Source organism: Dama dama, chromosome 21, assembly GCF_033118175.1.
Source record: "Dama dama isolate Ldn47 chromosome 21, ASM3311817v1, whole genome shotgun sequence".
Lineage (NCBI taxonomy): Eukaryota > Metazoa > Chordata > Mammalia > Artiodactyla > Cervidae > Dama > Dama dama.
The window spans coordinates 9,403,525-9,422,859 of NC_083701.1; the positions used below are offsets into that span (position 1 = coordinate 9,403,525).

The following is a 19,335-nucleotide window of genomic DNA, read 5'->3' on the forward strand; positions in this document are numbered from 1 at the left end:
CTCTTAAAGTAACTCATTGGCGTCATAGTTTCTGAAACTGTTTTTTTATTTAAGTGTTTGATGCATATGGGGGGAAAATGGATATGACATAAAGCAGATAAATACTACAAAATACTTAGGTATCCACCATGCACTCTGAGAGAGTATCACTGTCACTTTTGGAAGGTTCCTTTGTGCCACCTTCCAATGTGAACTAAAAAGTCCTTTCTCTACCTCAGAGGCAACGCTAATTCTGAATTTTATTCATCATTCTCTTGCTTTCCTTTATGCTTTTGCTACATACATTGGAACCTCTAAAAACATACTGCTTAGTTTTACAACTTTTAGATGTTTACATAAATGAAATTGTAAAACTGTACATGTTTTCCTCTGTGACTTGATTTTTAGCTTATCCATTTTGTTCGTGAGATTCCAACGGGTATAATCTATTTATTTACAAAGTGACACAGATTCCACTAAAGGACAGGTGGACACAGGCCAACGCCAGTGCTGCCGTGAACATTCTTGTACGTGTCTCCCGGCCGTGTGAGTTTAGTTCGGAATCTGAGGTCAACTCTATTCTCATCAGAAAAACATCATGGCTTTCCCACGGTGGTGGTGGCCACTGTCTCCACCTCCTCAGCACATCTGATACCATTCACCTCCTAATTTCTGCCAATATGGCAGAGAAGAAATAGATTTCACTAGGTTCTAAAAGTTATATTAGGCAGCTTCGCCTAAGAGTGTGCATTGTCTTATATAAGCATTTTCAGGTTTCCACTTCTGTGAAATACCTATTGAGCTCTTTCGTCCATTTTCATACTGGGTTTTCCTTCTCTCTTTGATCTGTAAGGGCTTGAAATACATTCTGAATACTAATACTCTGTCAAGTATTTATGTTATGAGTATTTTCTTATGGTTTGTGTTGTTTTTTCACTCTCTCTGTAAGGCTTTTGAAGAACCAAAGCTCATTTCAGTCTAGTCACATTTTCAACCTTTTCTTTTGGGTTAGCATTTTTCATTTAGAAATCTCTCCCCAAAGATCACAGAGATGACTTTCTATACTTTCAAAGTTCTATAGTTTTGTCTTTCACATAAGAAGTCTCATCAATATCAGTCTGATTGTTGTACATGGTGTAAGGTTGGAGTCCAGTGTTATTGTCACTATATGGATTATAAATTATTCTAATACTAATTACTTACCTACCAAACTAAGATGTCAGCTTTGAATAAACTACGTTTTGAAATATGTATGATCTGCTTTGGATTATTCTGTTCTTAACATATTCTATTCTTTCAAAATACCTCCCTGCTTTGATAACTGAATAGTAACTCTCCTTATTCTTCTTCAACAGTGACTATATCATTCTTGGCTCTTTACTCTTCCACGTTAAGTTCAGAATCAGCAATGAATCTATAGATTTATTTCAAGCAGCATCTTTTCATCAGTAATCTACTACCCCATGAATATGAATCATCTCCCAATTATTTAGGCTTTATGTTTCTAAATAAAGTTTTACAATCTGCTGTTCAAAGTTTTTTTTTTTTAATGTAAGTACACACGGATGCATCAAATATTTTTTCTACATTAATTAAAATTATGTTACTGTGGTGAATTTCATTAATTCATTTTCTAATGTCAAAGCAACTTTGCATTCCAATCCTATATGGTCATATTTTAAATATCCTGCTAGATTTACTTCCATGTGTTTTGCCTCTTTGTCCACAAATAAGAACAGCCTGTGACTATCCTTTTCCATACTATTCTCTTCTGATTTTGAGAGCAAAGCTATTTAAACCAACTAAAGTGAATTTGGGGGCTTCCCAGGTGGCTCAGTGGTAAAGAACCCACTTGCCAATGCAGAAGACCCGGATTCAATCCCTGGATCGGGAAGACTCCTTGAAAGAAGAAATGGCAACCCACTCCAATATTCTTGCCTGGGAAATCCTATGGACAGAGGAGCTTGGTGGACTACAGTCCATGGGGTCCCAAAAGAGTTGGATACAACTGAGCGCCTAAACAACAACAATAACAAACTGAATTTGGAGTTGTAAGAGTTTCTTAGAGCTGCCCCCAACAAATTACCGCAAGACTGGTGGACAGAAACAACAGAAGTTTATTCTCTCAGTTCTGGGGGCCAGAAGTCTAAAATTAGGTGTCATCATTTAATTTTGGCATTTTTCATTTCTTCCTACCTTTTTTTCTTAGTTCATTAATTTCTATTCATAGGTTTATTATTCATGTTCACTTCTACTTTTTCTGGACTTAATCTTTTCTAACTTCTTAAGCTGGAGGTTTAGCTGACTTTGAGCCTTCTTTTCTAAGTTGTATGGCAACATTCTTCTCGAAAGTGCAATCTTAACTACATTTTCAAGTGTTGACACATGTATAATATTTTCAACACCTGCCAGATTTTTAACATCTTATTTATTTTCCCTTTGGCCCTGTTCTTTCATCCATGAATTATTTAAAAATATTTTGCTTGATTTCTAAACATATGGGGCTTTTTGTCTTTTCAATAGTGACTTTAAGTTAACTCTCCAGACAATAATACTGAAGTTGGTAGCCATTCCCTTCTCCAGGGGATCTTCCCACCCAGGGATCGAATCTGGGTCTCCTGCATTACAGGCAGAATCTTCACCGTCTGAGCCACCAGGAAAGCCCTTAGAATGTGTTGAGGTTTGCTTAAAGCTGCATCCCATTTTTAATAAATGTCTGAGTCTGTTTGAAAAAACTGTCTACTCTGCAGCTGCTGAGTTCAGTGTCCTAGACAGATTTGTTAGATCAACTACACAGCTGCCATCTTTATTAGCCTTACAGACACTTTCAGGTTTTGTTAATTTATTAATTACTAAGAAAGATATGATGATGTTATTCAGTGATAAAACTCAGAAAGATGTAAAGTGAACTCAACCTTTATCACTATATGGCAACTTCCTATCTCTAAGAATGATTTTTGCTTTTATGACTATTTATTATGGTAACCTCCTATTTTTAAGAATGATTTTTGCTTTAGTGACTATTTAGTGACAAGCTATTGTTAGAAAAATTATTTGTTTTTTCTCCAAGCTTTTCTAAAAATATTTTCTCTCACTTCTGTAAAGCTAATTCAAAGGACTTTAAATTCGAGATTGAGAGAAATTCCTTCACAGTACACAGAGGAGTACTTGGACAGGGTATCTAGTCCACCATAACGCTGGCAATGAAAGACTCTAGTCATTGCAAGGACTAATTTACAGACCACTTAACTTAGTGACTGTAGCTAAACAGGCAAGACAAAGAAAGGCTACCGGACGAACTGCTCAGCTCTCAAGAACATAGGAATACTGTCCTAACTCCACTTTGGTAAAAGAGAAAAGCTAAAAGAACCTTAGAATATTAAGAAATGGGGATCAGTTTTTATTTCCACAGATGTATGTGGAGCTCACAAGTGTGAAAGGCTGACTACACCGTGCCATTTGATACAAGAAACTCGAGCGTCTGTGGATCTTGGTAACCGCTGAGAGCTAATCCCCAGACACCGAGGAAGGACTGTGCTTACCATGCTGCTTAGATTTCTTCTTCTTCTTCTTCTTCTTCTTCTGCTTCGGTTTGTAGTGATCTTTGTCCCTCTTCTCCTTTCTTTCTTTATCCTTTTCTTTTCTCTTACCTAAATGACAAAAGTGAGTCAGTTAGTAATCACGACTGATCCCGAGTTATTCCTTTGTGGTTAACCTAAAAGCAGCATTTATGGTTTAATCAGCTATTCCAGTCACCTGCCCAGAGTGGATGGATTCAATTAAACTGTTCCTGTCATGAGTCTGGAACTCCTGATTAGCTTACTGGGCTATAAGAGGGGATCTTCATTAGCAGTGTTGAGAAATCCCAACTCCTGACACCTTAAAGTTAACACAGACAGTAGTTAAAATTCTTAAATGAGTAATGTAACTCAGTTTCCTGATGTGGCAAGAAATATACTCCACAATTTAAGAAAAACCTGACCAAGGAGACTCAGTATTTCCACACAAAATTTAACAAGAAAATGTATTAGAAGATTAAAAAAACTTGAACTTTTTTCTTTTGGAAAAATATTTTAAAAAACTAAGTCAAATCCACAAATAATTCCTTCAGTCTTTCAATATTTTCCACATATATAAGAATGAAGATAAAAAGCACAAGGAAGTAAAAACTTAACTCCTTAAACTAAATGTTGTCCTAAAATTTTTAAATATTTCTTTTTCCCAATCATATGCACTTTATAAAGAAAATGAACAGATGTTAAAACAGTATCCTAGAATACTTATTTAAAATTAATTCATCACATATATTCAACTACTGTTCAACTCAGAAAAGTTTAGCCCACCACTTATCAACTACATTGAACCAACTTTCAGTAACTCAAGCTCCAGGGAGCTAGTTTATAGAATATTTAAGACTATTATCCATTATTCCAAAACGTATAGTCATGATAGCACAGAAGACAGAAAAGACAGCAGAAAACTTAGTAACTTTTTATAAAGAAAGTAAAAAAAAAATGGCTGGGAAAAAAAGGCTATATTAATTTACCATCCATTCTCTAAGGATCAACAATATTAAATGGTACCATATTTTTAAACAGTCATAATTTCAAAGATGTTCAAAAACATCAAGTTCTCAGAGAAAGCCTCAGGGTTCCTTGACAAAAAATGCACATACTACTACAACACATATATTAAGAAACCACATATTTGGAGGTGAATAAACTAATAAACACTAAAATAGAGGATCACTTACACCTAAAGGAGCACTAACAGGTAAAAAGTAAGAGACAGACTACGTCCTCCCACTGCCAAGCCATCTACAGTCTTTTGCTTAAAGATTACTTTCTGTTCATACCAAATGCAGTTGAGCTTTTTTCTTCCAATTTCACTTTTTTTTCCGTTTTCGATATTCCTGCAGGTTTAGGGGAAAAATATGTAAATTTAGTCAGAAAGGGTTAAGAGTATGGGACAATGTTTTAAATTACAATTGCTCACAAAAGTCTACCCAAGACTCTTTTCTCCTAAAGGTCTACATTATTGCCTGAACTGGTAACAAAGAAGTGGGATTTCTACTTCAAAGAAATAAGGATGATGTCTGGTCCTTCAGACTATTCAGATTAGATTCCTAGTTCCACATCTATTAGCTGCACAGTCTTGAGGAAATCATTTAATCTCTCTGTGCTTCAGTTTCCTTATCTGCCAAACAGGAATAAGAGTATCTACCTCCTGCTGTTATCAGCACTACATGAGTCAAAATATGTAAAATTATTAGTGTCTGATAAATAATGGTTGCTTTTTTTCACTTTCTCCTTTATGGTGGAGTAATTTGAGACTGCATCATTTCTAGAAGTAGCATAAATGTGGGTCTAAACATAAAAAAATGTTAAGATGAATGCACTGGGCAATCAGTTAAGATCAATTCTGGCACCAGAGCCTTTGGCAATCCAGGAGATGCTGAAATGCACTCTAGCAGTAGGTCCATATAATATTTTTCCTCCCGTGACAATTATGACAAAATGCTATTCCCGTCATCTAAATGAATTATCAAATTTCATATTAAATTATACTGGTTTTCAGGAATCTGCATAAATTTTTTAAACCAATATTTAACCTCTCTTGCCTACAACAAATACCTTTGAACTCCATCGGATGTGTTATTAGGTAATGAGAAAAGCCAAAACAGAATTATTCTATAAATCATTTTTGGTCTTTATCCAAATGTAAGATATAATGGCTTATTAACACATAAAAAATATTCAACTTAATGGCATTTAGGTATTATTATCTAATAGTCCAAAATACATTTTTAAACCAATAATGCACCTCAATAACTGTGTTGCTGACACAGACACACTAAACCAAGGTTCTCAATTCATATTCAGCTATTCCCAATACCAATATCTTATCTGTGTCTAGGGTTAATCTAAGAAAAAGACTCTAGTACACTTAAATACAATTTCAGTCTATTAAATTATGTTCTAATATCACCATTTATGAGTTCAACTTTTAAATCACTCCAATAAAGTATCAAAAAAACTAGCATTTGATTCATCTTACTGTAAATAATTTACATAATTTAAATAAAACACAACAAAAATATAAAAATACCACTCAACTTGAACTAAATGTTAATGAGGCGCTAATAATTGTTTCTAATTCAGTAAAAATATTGGTAATCTCCCTGATAAAAAGATTTCTTATGACCAAAAAATGAAAAGAACATCAAAGAGAAATGCGGTTAAACTTCCTTATTAACAAGACTGTTGAACAAATGCCTCACTTCCTTTCACTAATTACTGCTTACTAACAATGACTGCATCACACCATGAAAATTTCACATATTTAATGCGATTTTCTTGAAAATGACAAGGCATTTTACAACAGAAACAATAAGAGATTTGCATTCTAAATCTTAAGTGACAGTAGAGATACACCAGAAGCAGCCCTTGACCATGATTATAGCCCCGTGGGGCCCTAATTTCCAGGAGCACTGAGTCTCCAGTGTGAAAGGTGGAACAAGTCCAGAATCCCCTGAGTGCAAGCTAAGCCACTTCGGTCACGTCCAACTCTATGCGACCTCAGACAGCAGCCGACCAGGCTCCTCTGTCCATGGAATTCTCCAGACAAGAATAAAGAATACTGGAGTGGGTTGGCATTTCCTACTCCAGGGGATCTTGCTGACTCAGGGATCAAACCTGCGTCTCTTATGGCTCCTCAACTGGCAAGCAGGTTCTTTACTACTAGCGACACCTGCATGTTGTGCCTGCGTGCTCAATCACTTGTCATGTCCAACTCTTTGCAACCCTATGGACACAGACCTCCAGGTGCCTTTCTGTCCATGGGATTCTCCAGGCAAGAATACTGGAATGGATTGTCATGCCCTTTTCCAAGGGTTCTTCCAGACACGGGGATCGAACCTGCGACTCCTGCGTCTCCTACGTTGCAGGCAGGTTCTTTACCCACTGAGTCACCTGGGAAGCACCTGGGGGTGATTCAAATGAAAGGAACTGCCTTTCAGGGATGCCTTTTCTGGCTGGAATGTGTGGGATCTCTCAGGCACTTGGAAGACAATTAACATGGTCCTGACCCTCAGCTCTGGAACACAGGTCAGCACAGCAGAACAGATACAGAAATTATTATATCAGGAGGATCCATTCTACACTATTTTCACATGTTCTGGGAGATCCCAAACCTTTATATTTCTTTTGTTTTTTCTTTTTATTTATTTTTTAATTGGGGGAAAACTGCTTTACAGCGTTGTGTTGGTTTCTGTATTTCTTAACTATAAAATTTCAAAAGTAAAACTAGGGAACTGAGAAAGGCTTGTCAACATTTTACACAAGGATATTAAAATAAATATTCCTATAGGCAATAATGACAGGACTTTTAAAAACATTCATTCACAAATAGATTTAAAAAAAGATCTATTTAAGAATTCCACAAAAGAATAAATGTCATTTTACAAGAAGTTCTCTACATTGTCTTTATTTCACCATGCACCAGAATTTGGGAACCAAAGTACTAGGTTATTAGTTAACAGAATAGTGATTTGTAAACTAAATTTTATCAAAAGAACTTTTTCAAACAAAATACTATATAATGGCCAATATATATTACAACCCCCCCCCCCAATCCCCCGGCCAAACGAAAAACATGATAAAAAACAAATGGGACTATTCAGGTTAAAGCAAGAGAGACAGATCTCTGAGCCATATCTGCTTTCATGTCACGAAAAGCCCCATAATGCAGAGTGGTTTCTTCAGTGTGCTAAATATCTGATTTTTCTGGCAAAAAAAAAAAAAAAGAGGCTATCCCTGAGACTCTCCATGGAAACCCCAGGCTTTGAATAAACCATGAACATTTGGTGTGGGGGTGGAAGTAGATTAAGGAGTCTCTGGTTATGGTTTGGTTTGGTTTTGTACAATTCTGAAAAAGAAAAAAAAAAAAAAAAAAAATCGAAAACTACCCTAAAACAAAAAGGCTTTCAGAAAATAAACGTGAAGTTGGTATAAGATGCTGGACTAACCATCAAACATTTAAGATGCCTGCACAGCACCAGGCACAGGCAACTCAGCCACAGTTCAGTCTGATTGTTGGCCCATCCTTTCATACACTGAGCTTCCAGATTTTAACTCCTTAAAGAGGTTAGAGTAATTCAGTAACTGTCATACAGACATCCAGGAGATAAATAAGAAAACCAGCTAACATTCCCAGTTAGTGACAGAACTAATAATTACAGAACTAAGACTCTATCCTTACCTAAAACTGATGGACTGTAAGATAAAGCATTCTGAAGATAAAATAAAAACAACGGTACCAAGTTTTACAAGGGCACCAATGACTGTTTTTGTTGTAATGTGGACAGCAATGTATTCTTAACCTTGTTCAGTCATATTGCAAGCATGTTTCCCAGCAGAAGAATGTAGAGGATTAGTGCAAGTTCATTATCTCTACTAGAAAAATAAGTAAAAGCAAGTGTTAACCTATTGAGAATAGGTGTATATAATAACTGCATAATCTGCATAATATCATCAGTTCTTTATCTTGACTGCTAAACTCAGCAGTGAGAACATAATCTCTCACAGGAAAAAGTAAAACTCTGTTAAACTATTCCACAGTTAAGGACTAATATCCTCAGTCATTCTAAATACTCCAAGAATTTCAACTTAAAAAAAAATCCCAGAAAATGTCTTTGATACAAGCTCTGGGAAATAATGTTTTCTACAGAAGTTTTAAAATTCAACGGTAAGAAAACTTACTTTTATAATTAAGATGGAAATGAACCAAGTAAACATAAATTTAAAAAAAAAGAAACAAAACAAAAACTCTTGGAACTTTGACTTCAGATGGAAGAAAACTTGGGGTGCAGAGAGAAGGCCTACAAACACAGTAAACCAGTTTTGAGAGAGTAGCTAACAAAAATGTTAAGAGAAAAAAAGCACGCAGACCACTGAGAATTTCCATGCAAGTCAGACAGGTTCACAAAGTTTTAATCAAAAGGTGTCCAATTAGAACACGACTTGAATTCTATTACTTCCCTCAAAAAATAAAAAATTAAAAGAGGTTAAGAGAAATAATCCCTCCCAACCCCACATTCAAATATGTTGTGACTCTGTTCAATCCTAATAAACAAGACTTTCAGTTAATTAACATTTAAAACCATGCATTTCCTTGATTTAAGCAATTAAAGTTGCCAGTCATCACCATACTTAAAAGGGTCCTCCCTCTTCAACGAACTTACAAATTCATCACATTATAAAACCAAACTCCTCTACTTTTCACTTTCCCAAAAAACTACCTTGCTATTTGGACTTTCTCAAATAGTTATTTCTAATACTTAAATGAGAAAAAAAAAAGCATGCCTTCCCTCTACCCCAGTGCATCTTAACCATTACGAGAAACAAGAACCACACCTCAATGATAATTAACTACATCTCCACAAATATGCTAGAAATTCTGGAAACAACAACACTAGGCTAGTACTGTGATTAGACACAAAATCACTGGAATCATGGATTTCCATGCACAATCACTACTTTGACGTTTTAGGATACATCATCCAGTAAGCATAACTTGACTATAATATACACCATTTACACTGGTCCATCTTTCAGTCTTGTTACTATTAGAAAAAAATACATATATAAAAGAAAATACAAATATTTTCAAATGCACAACTATAAATAATCTCCCCAATGAATATATATTTTAACTTCAACATATTTTTATATATTCAGTACAGCAACAAATTCCGTATTATCAAGGCACTCTTAAGAACTTCACTTTTTGAGGAAAAGTATCTCAAAGGTTAAGGGTAACTCAAAAATCTTGTGAAAACAGGGGAAAGAAAAATCAATTATCCACAGATAGAACGGGCTTTTAGAAAGTGTCCAAAGACAATGGATAAGATTTGGGAAATGACAAGAAATGCTTCAAAGCCTACAAATCTTCAAATTTGGGCACTGATTTTTTTTTTTTTTAAATCAAGATATGGAAACACTATCACATATAAAATAACTTCAATCTTTTTTGATTAATGGACTTGTAGAACACTGTATACTTACTATTGGTTACATTTTTACTTTGAAAGAAGGAACAAGAAGGTAAGGGCAGTAATGTAAAAAGCATGTTTCTTAAGTTACTTCAATCGTTTTATTTTAATATCCACCAACAGTCACCAAAAAAGAGCAAGCTCTATTTCATACTTCACCCAAGGATTTGATAAAATGACTTCAGGGAAGAAGCTATTAAAATCAATTATCCCCAATGCTCTTTGGCTGCAAATCAAAAACAGTTTTATGTTTTTTTCCCATTTCAGAACTGACTCAGTACAGATCTCCTTCATCCATCTAATTCTAAATTAGTAACAGTAATTACTGGAAAGGTGTTAGTATTTGCCTTTATTTTTGAATTGCACGTACTCTATGCTTGAGGTTAAAATCTTATAAAATTCCAAATAAAACGATGTAAACATATAATGGAAATACAAATTAATATTGTTACATTAAAATACCAACTTGATAAAATACCTCAAAAAGGTTTCAAATAAGTATCATAAAATAATCAAAAAATGTCTTATAGAGTATGGTTGGTTTTACACATGAAACTCCCAAAATAACATTATAATCAATTATGGTTAAATTTGGGAGATTCTGCTCCAAAATATGGGACTATATTTAAGATAAAGGTATATCGTTAACTTACGCTAAGTGTTTCTTAAACATTAAGTTCTGTTACAATCACTGGAAAAGACCTCAATGCTGGGAAAGATCGAGGGCAGGAGGAGGAGGTGACAGAGGATGAGATGGTTAGATGGTATCACCGACTCAATGGACAGGAGTTCCAGCAAACTCCGGGAGACGGAGAAGGACAGGGAAGCCTGGAGTGCTCCGGTCCAGGGAGTCATAAAGAGCTGGACACAACTTAGCGACTTAACAACATACAGTTAACTTAAGCCAAGTGTTTCTTAAATTCTATTAAAATTCTTAAACCTATAAACTACTGATCCTGTTAAGTATTTTCTGGCTTCAAAACCAAGAACTTCTGTGATTATATTTAACTCTAGTAATTCCTACTTAGTAGAAATGGGATATAAGAAAAAAGTAGGGAGAAGCAAGTAAAGTGACAAAATAACAATGACGTCCAGGAAAAATGGTAGAAAATGGTCACACAAAATGACTTTAAACCCCATCTTCCACAGCTGTTACATAAAAGCTATTTATGAAGAGGAATAACATATTAAAAAATGTAATTTATACATCAAACTGGTTTTACCATATAAATGCAAGCCTTGCTAATTTTGTAAAAATGAATCTCCTTTACCTGAGGCTGCTGGAGCTCCTCTTACATCAGTCACTGCTTTGGAAGAAAGATTTGTAAGCATCTGTGTATCTTCCTTTTCTGCTCTGAGGCATTCATTATGGTAAGAGGGATCTGGGGCTAGCGGTGTTGTGACTTCCGAACCACGACTTAAGTCAAGAGGGAGACAGGGTCCCAGTGACAAATGTGCAACGTCAGGTACTACACAGAATAAAGAACACAATATGTTAACACAGGTACACTGTCTCAGTTAATATCAATGTGGATTAAAATGCTACATAAATTAAACAGTGCCTGGCAATCAACAAAGGCGGCACTGAACGAACATTTGTAGAATCAAATGAGGTGCTTATCTACAAAGTCCAGAGATCTTAAGAAGGAAAAAAGCAGAAATCTCTTAATATTTTAATAATCTTTATCTCTTAAGTGTTTTCTTTGTCTTCTTTTATGTTTGGTTCTATAGGAAATCAATATACATTACCCTCTGGTCCTGAAGACTCTTGCTGATTTTGAGAACTGATGGAGAATACTTTCCCATCAGTGGCTGGAGAGGGAGGAGAAACCTTTTCTACAGAATCATCAGGCATGGGCAAGGTGGCTAAACGCTGCGATCTTCTTCTCCGCTCACTATGCTTGAAAGGTCTAGGGGGGTTCACAGGCTGTGGAGGACCTAGAAAAAGATCTTCAATGTTCACGAAGCAGATACATGCCAGGATCATCTTATCATATTTAAGGAGAAAAAATGGGAAAAATGATTCAAATTCTGCCCTCTGATGTTGTTAAGGTATCCACAAGGAACAGCACATGTTCCAAAAGGAATCAAAGGCAAAAGCTGCCCTCATTCACAAGGGTTAATCAAAACTTTTAAAATCTAAAGCCTACTAGAACCAAAAGAAAATAACATGGAACATTCATCTCAGGTAGTTTCCCATGGAAAAGACTACAGTTTATTCTCTAATTGCAGATCGTTGTTAGTTGCCATTCTTCCTTTGGGAAAATTATCTCTGTACAGCCAGATTTCTTAAAAAAAAAAAAAAAAAATATATATATATATATATATATATTCCTTTTGCTATATTACAAATCTAGACTCTCTAAGGAAAAAAAAAGACAGGGGCATAGGTAACAAAAATCTGACATGCATTGTAGAGTTAGTGCTTTACTTGCTAAAGTAAAAATAATGTAAATAATTTTATCCCACCCTCATTCCCCCAAATGGATTTTTGTAAACATATGTTTGGGCCTGATTCATTAAAAAAAAATAAATTGAACACAAATAATTTTAAGTACTCACTATGGGCAAAAAATGATAATTTTTTAAAAATATGACAGTTCTTGCCCTCACATGTTTTTTATTTGGAAAAACTCACTGAGTCACTTAAGAATCTTCTAGCTATATATCACACAAAAGCTTAGAAATACTTAACCTTTGATTTTCTTTCTACATAGCACATAAACATTTTTGATTATTTAGAACAGGCAGGTCTACACAAGCCAGTATATTTATGTTAATTTAGAACGAGAAAATAGGCAAGGTCTAAAAAAGTTGGGTATTTAAAAGTACTTTTACAAAAATCAAAATAAAAAAGACATGGTGATAACTGAAAGAAAAAAAAAGGATAAAATTCAACTGCCGTGACACTGTGGTTATAATACTAAAATAGAAAACAATTCAAAATAAAATACATATCAATGTCATCTGACATTTTAGTGACTACTAATGACATTATTTAATGATAAATGCCATAAAGAAGTGAAGCTTAGGATGAAACAACTGAGTTTTTCTGTTCCCATCCTTTCAAGTCATTTATTAAACAGAACCAAATCAAAAAAGTGCCAAAACCTAATGGAAAAATGAAAAATACAGTTGAGCAAAAAAATACAGTAACTGAATGGAAGAGAAATTTAATATATTTGACTGACAGAAGTCTTCTCAATGCCACCATTTTTAACTGTAGAAGATATGATATGGAGGAGTTCATAAAGAAAACTGTCATATTCATTTAATAATCAGGTTACTAATTCATTTGCTGTTATAAACAGCAAAATTACCTTTTACCCAGTGAATTTAGGTAATTATTTTTCATTGTCTCTAACTCAGAATACTAAAATATGAGAAACACAGGATCAACACAAATCTTGTCTTAAATATATCCAAACCCATGTTGAAAGGTTATGTTAAAAAGACTAAGTAAATGCTTCAAAGATTGGTGGTACTGAAACAGTAAAATCTTTAAAAATAAGATCAAGGAAGCAGTTTTCTTCTTTCATTAGTAAAATTAATCTGAAGTCTGCGCTCTAAATCCTAGAAGAACTAAATAAAATGTATTGGGGGTGGGGTATAGACAACTGGGGACAATGACTAAATCGATCCATAAGAACAGTCTTAGGAGTTCAGGAAAATATCCACATATCGACCATGGGTCTTTCTGTATCCCATAATAGCTTTTTTTTTTTTTTGTAATGAATCAGGCCTCTAACTGTGCTTGGATTATTAGTTGAGGAGAGTCAAACTACAGTGGAATTATGGTTACTAAATGCTGAGGTTTCTTAACCAGCAGTATAGTTACTGTCCCTCTGTACAATACATCAGTCAGAAATGTATATGGATTTTGCCCCTGAGAGAGTTTCAAGCCTTCCCTGTCATATCCACTTAAGTTTGAATTTTTAAAATGCAATTTCATAAAAATACAATATAACTACAACCAAACTGTTTTTAATGTATCTTATAGGATAAGTAACTATTTTTTAAAAATCTGTGCTCACTAGTTTTATTTATCATTGAAGAAGAAAGCTGAGATACAAGCGTCAAATCCTCGACTTGTATTAATTCTGGGGAAAGTGGTGATTTAGGGGGTTTTATACACCCAGAAGAATCTCCAGATTCATGTTTGCATTTCTTGCTGCGAGCCTTCCCTGAAGACAAAGTTGAGGATAACAGTGCAGGTTTCTGAGTGTTGGCAGAACTGCTAATGTCAGCTTCATTTTTTTTCTGACTTTGAGGTTTAGGTGAAATCGCCTGAATAAATAATAAAAAATTGATATTTTTATTTTGGTTTCTTCATTTTTGTTCTTGTTTTCTATTTTTGATTGTTAAGCAACTTTAGTATCCAAAAACATTGTTAAGCAACATATAACATTTCTATTACAAATGAAAAACCAAAAAGAACCCCACAAATTATTAACTAAAAGTTGAATAGGCTGTCTTTAAAGGGATGCTGTCGACCTGTCTAAACTGGGGTTTTTTTAAAAATGCATTATTTATAATATTCTCAGAATATAAAATGTTACCTTACTGGACAAATATGTCTGGTGTTAAGTTAAAACATACCTCTTTGGAAATCATAATTACCAATGACAATAATAATCAGGTAAATAAACAAATTTCTGTTTTAGAGCATTAAAGGAATACATGTTAAGCTTCTGATTTTCAGATTTTAAAAAAAAAATGTCTTTGAGTTCATTGCAGAGGTTTAAGTAGACAATTTCCCTTTAAAGAAAGATCTCAACAGGAAAACAATGACCAAATTAACGAAACATTATCTTTAACTCATTTTAGTGCTGAAAGCTAGAGTTTCATAAGCATAATGCATCATGAAATCGAAGCCACCAGCAATACAGAGTTAAAAGACTAAAAAACAATACAAAACAAGCAACAACAGAAAAAAAAAAACAAGGAGTAAAACCAAGTGTAAGTTAAAAACATTGGATTTAAAAACAAAATACGTCGCATTCTTAGATGAGAATTTTTACCTTCTTCCTGCCAACTGATACTTTTAAAAAAAAATTAGAACTTTGTCAGTTCTTTCATAAAGAATACCTTAATTCATTTGGCAGTAAAATGTCCTACATTTGTAAAATTACACGTGAATGTGTCCAAAGACTACAGAGAACAGCCACATTGGATGGACTTGCACTCTACAGTGTTGCACTGCCTATACTGTATCTCTTTTTGACATATGTATCTGAAAGCAAAGTATGAGATACACTTCAAAAAAAAAACAAACCTTATACTAAGATAGGCCTCTATATAGAATCAAACTGTTAGCTCTATGAACAATATGCTGGTCCCCAAGGAAACTTTTTTACTTCCCTATCTTTTGTGAGGAATGACCAATAGGTCTGCAGCCTGCAGTTCTCTGGAATATGAAAGGTCACTGTCTGGGGACCAAATAGCTTTCTGTTCCCTGAAAATCCAACGCGTTCATTTTTGGTAGAAAAACAGTGAATATCTGGTATTAAGCAGGGCACCTTTGACTGTGCTACAGATGGCATGTTGGACATACCACATTAGAGGGTGGGTGTCAAGCGTCTCATTTACTCAACTGTCATCATTTCTATTCTTGAATTTACTCATTACACACGTGTATAAGTGCAGATTCATCACTTGAAAAAAAAAAAAAACTCCATATATAGAAAGGATTCCTAAGCTGATCATAAAGTGTTGCCAGAAAAGTAATTAGAGCCATTACTTGTAAATAAACAATTTTATTGTTCATCTTCACATATGTGAGACATCACTACAGCATCCATTACTCTCAAGTTACAAAGTTATAAAACAAGATTTTAATACTTAAATTAATATCTTGATAAGGTGCTTAACTTCTAAACAAGGACAAATTAACATTCTTTAAAATTTACTGAATTATGCATCTAATGCAGGTTTTATCCAAAAGTAAAATATAACATAACAATTCCCTAATACAATTAAGTAACCTATAATTAATAATCTGAGAACTGGGGTTCAAGACCACAGAGCTTGAACTTTCTTAAAGTAAATAAATAAATTCCTTAGCACAGTAAGTTTTGGCCTTAGGCCTGTTATAAATCTACGTCGTGAGTGAAATTATTTTACTCGTTAGGGCAACATAGGTTAGTGACAATACCTCTTCTTCAAGTCATACCAACTGAGATGTAATTAAGAATTTTATAACTCGGCTTTTTAACTCTGAAGCAGGGCAAACAGTATAAGAATTAAGAGTTTGGTTACAAAACAGTTCACATAGAAATCAACCTGAATGACAAAAAAGGGGGCATTATTATGTTCCTTAAAAATCTAAAATAATTTACAAAATTTTCATTATTAATCACTGGTCTCTTTGTTACAAAACTGGCAAGGACTCTCAAAATTTTCTTAATTATGTGAATAAAAACAGCCGAGTTATTCAATTTTTCTCCTTTTTAAGCTCAGTTTCAAAATGTTGTTTTCTATACTTGTCTCTGAAAAGGGCACTGCCCTCTAAACTAACTTCCACACATAATAAATAATTTTCACAATCACATTCATCTCAGTAGGATTGTGCATAATGAAAGATTGACATTGTAATGAATTTTCCAGAAACATTTTATTACCCAAGTCCCTGACTTATTGCATTCTGAGAATACCATAAACAGTGGTGATACAAAATATTATATCTGGGATGTTGAATATAATAATACACAGTAAAAAAAAGTCATTTAAAATTTGGTTGATATACTGACAATAACGGCAGACTTAACCGTTTGATGACCACAGAAAATCAGAAGGCATGATTCACTGACATATTAATCAATTTAAAAGATCATTGATTTAATACATTAATGGAGGCACCGAAACAATGCACTATTATCAAATCAGGCCTAAAATAACCCTGAAAAACTCAATACAATATCAATTAAATTTGGACTGTTTTTTAAAACGCATATAAAGAAGAGCAAAAGGTATTCATTTTAAAGTCTTCTTTATTAGGCTACTAATAAAGAAAATTAAAATAATACAAAAAGGATATAGTAAAACTACATTAAGGCTCAGATTTTAAAACAGGAGAACCAAGGAAATCCAGTTATGGCTATTACTGTGTTCTTATAGTCTTACAGTGCCCAAAAAGGTAAGCCCTTAGAGAATGGAAAAGCATGCACAGTCCATTATATACAGGTATTGTGGGAATCTGAAGGTAGCCAAGGCAAAATCTAGCAACTGCAACCTTCATTTTCAAATTCCTCTTTTAGGTGGTTTAAAGACAGACCCTTAATAGCTTTTTAAATTTTTTTTGTAGTTATTAAAATATACATCCTAGCAAAAATGTATGGCTCATTGATCAATTCATAAAACACATAGTCAGTCTAACAACACCAATTGTTACAATATAAAAGAAACTTCTTACAAAAGAAGCTTTATAAGATGTCAAAAAACCCTGTTTTAACTCACAAATGAAAAGTATTTGTGTAAGGGTCTTTTAGTAAGCTAGTCAAAGGTGATCCAGCTGGAAGCCTGTATCCAGCTGGGAGGCCCGTCTCCTGGTTTTCCACCACTGAGAGACAAAGGCTTTAACGCCAGCCTACTGAAAATAAACACTAATTAAATCTGTAGTTTATCTGCATACCTTGGAGAAGGCAGAGTTAAAAATGTATCACCCATTATTTTCCTATCCCCATATCTGATCAAAAGGGTGATTTCAGTTATGTGGATACTATAGCTCCGTGATAATTCCAGCGGGGAACCTTGAAAACAATCAAATGCTACCATTTCATACCTGCTCCAGCATTGGAGCCGTTTCATTGTAGTCTTCCTTTTTTTCAGCACCATCCACCCCAACAGCTTTGGATGCCAACAAACCTTAAGAAAAATCGTACAGAAATTGTTTATTAGAAAAGATATTGGCTTTCACACTAATTCTCCAAAACTTTAGCAGCTGAATCCCCTATACTTTTTTTATAGGAAGTACACTCTCAGACGGTTACTTGTCAAATATACAAACATCCTTAATAACAACTCAAAGGGCTAAATTAAAACTTGAGAGTAGCTAACTTAACAGTCTTCAAAATAAAAAAAAAATTACCTTAAAATATCCTTTAAAAACAAAAATCACACACATACACATTTATTCTGTACAAATTTAAATTTCTATGGATTAATATCTAAAAACTTAAGACTGCTTAGTTCATTAATACCTTAGGCTTTGTCCATACAACTGAAATAAGATATGGAATTAATATGAAGATATAAGAAATCCTTTCAAACATCTAGAATATAAAATGATTGCTGTTGTTATATTATTAGCTAAAAAAATACTCCCAATTTTTTTATTTCACTTGGACTCTTTAACCTAAGCTTCACAAGTGTGTTTCTATGCCCAGTTGTAGCCAATCATTTACAAACGTGGTGAGAACATGGAGGGATCCCTTTTATGTTAATGGAAAAGAGTGTAGATACTGCCTACGTTTGGGCTTCATATGACAGCCTTATTATACAACTGATGAAATAAACTGGGAGTTCCAGTTTTTTCCCATGTACACCTTTAATTTTCAATTTTAGAAGACAGAATATTTTATCCAGAGTATAGTTAACTTTAAGAGACATTAAAACTCGGCTTTAATTTAGAAATTAAAGGCATTTACTCAGTCAAGAGTCTTTGGTAAGCACCAGATAGGTGCCCTCAATGGAGGCAAAGGTATTAACATAACCCTTGTACACGTTTATTTCTTCTTATGGCCACCACACACGTAAAAGGTCACCCAAAACCATTTCTGTGTCACTTCCAAAGTCAGGCACACAAAACTCTGGCTTCAAAGGAAGCATGTTTAACAATCAACAACTTAATAGTAAATTTACTTCAGCAATTATACCACTTGTAGTATTAAAGCTATCTACAGCATTTTTAACAGGAGGAAAAAAGGGCCCCAAAATGCCACATAACTTTGAGTTATCCCTGTGCCAACGCACCTTGATTCTTTCAGGTAACACTAAGATATTAAGTAATGTAGGTAGAAATTCAAATATTAAAACTGCATTCTCAAGGTAATACTAGAATCAAGTGTTCAATCAGGCAAAAAGCACCTTTCTATTGTTAGATAATGAAGCTGAATATCTATCACTCAGAATTGTAATTCAAAATAGGAAACACTGAGTATAAAACAATTATTTTGATATAGCAATGACTGGTATTAAAACTGCTATTGGTGCACTTTGACATAATCCATATTGTTCAAGTCCCATACAGTTTTAAGTGTATATTCAAATGAAGGACTCAATGTATAAGTAATTTCATAAAAATAGCT

General features: G+C 34.1%; 1 protein-coding gene across 14 annotated transcripts in view; it reads right to left on the minus strand.

Annotated features, from left to right (window-relative positions):
• The window catches only part of PHF20L1 (PHD finger protein 20 like 1), a 75,645-nt gene that overhangs the window by 24,553 nt on the left and 31,757 nt on the right, over window positions 1–19,335 (minus strand). For all 14 annotated transcript variants that reach the window (XM_061123162.1, XM_061123168.1, XM_061123160.1 and 11 more), the window contains 6 exons: window positions 17,811–17,893; window positions 14,065–14,317; window positions 11,780–11,968; window positions 11,302–11,499; window positions 4,835–4,891; window positions 3,522–3,629 (listed from right to left, as the gene is read on the minus strand). In XM_061123162.1, coding sequence (XP_060979145.1) covers window positions 3,522–3,629; window positions 4,835–4,891; window positions 11,302–11,499; window positions 11,780–11,968; window positions 14,065–14,317; window positions 17,811–17,893 — 888 coding nt within the window. The remainder of the gene's footprint in view (window positions 1–3,521; window positions 3,630–4,834; window positions 4,892–11,301; window positions 11,500–11,779; window positions 11,969–14,064; window positions 14,318–17,810; window positions 17,894–19,335) is intronic.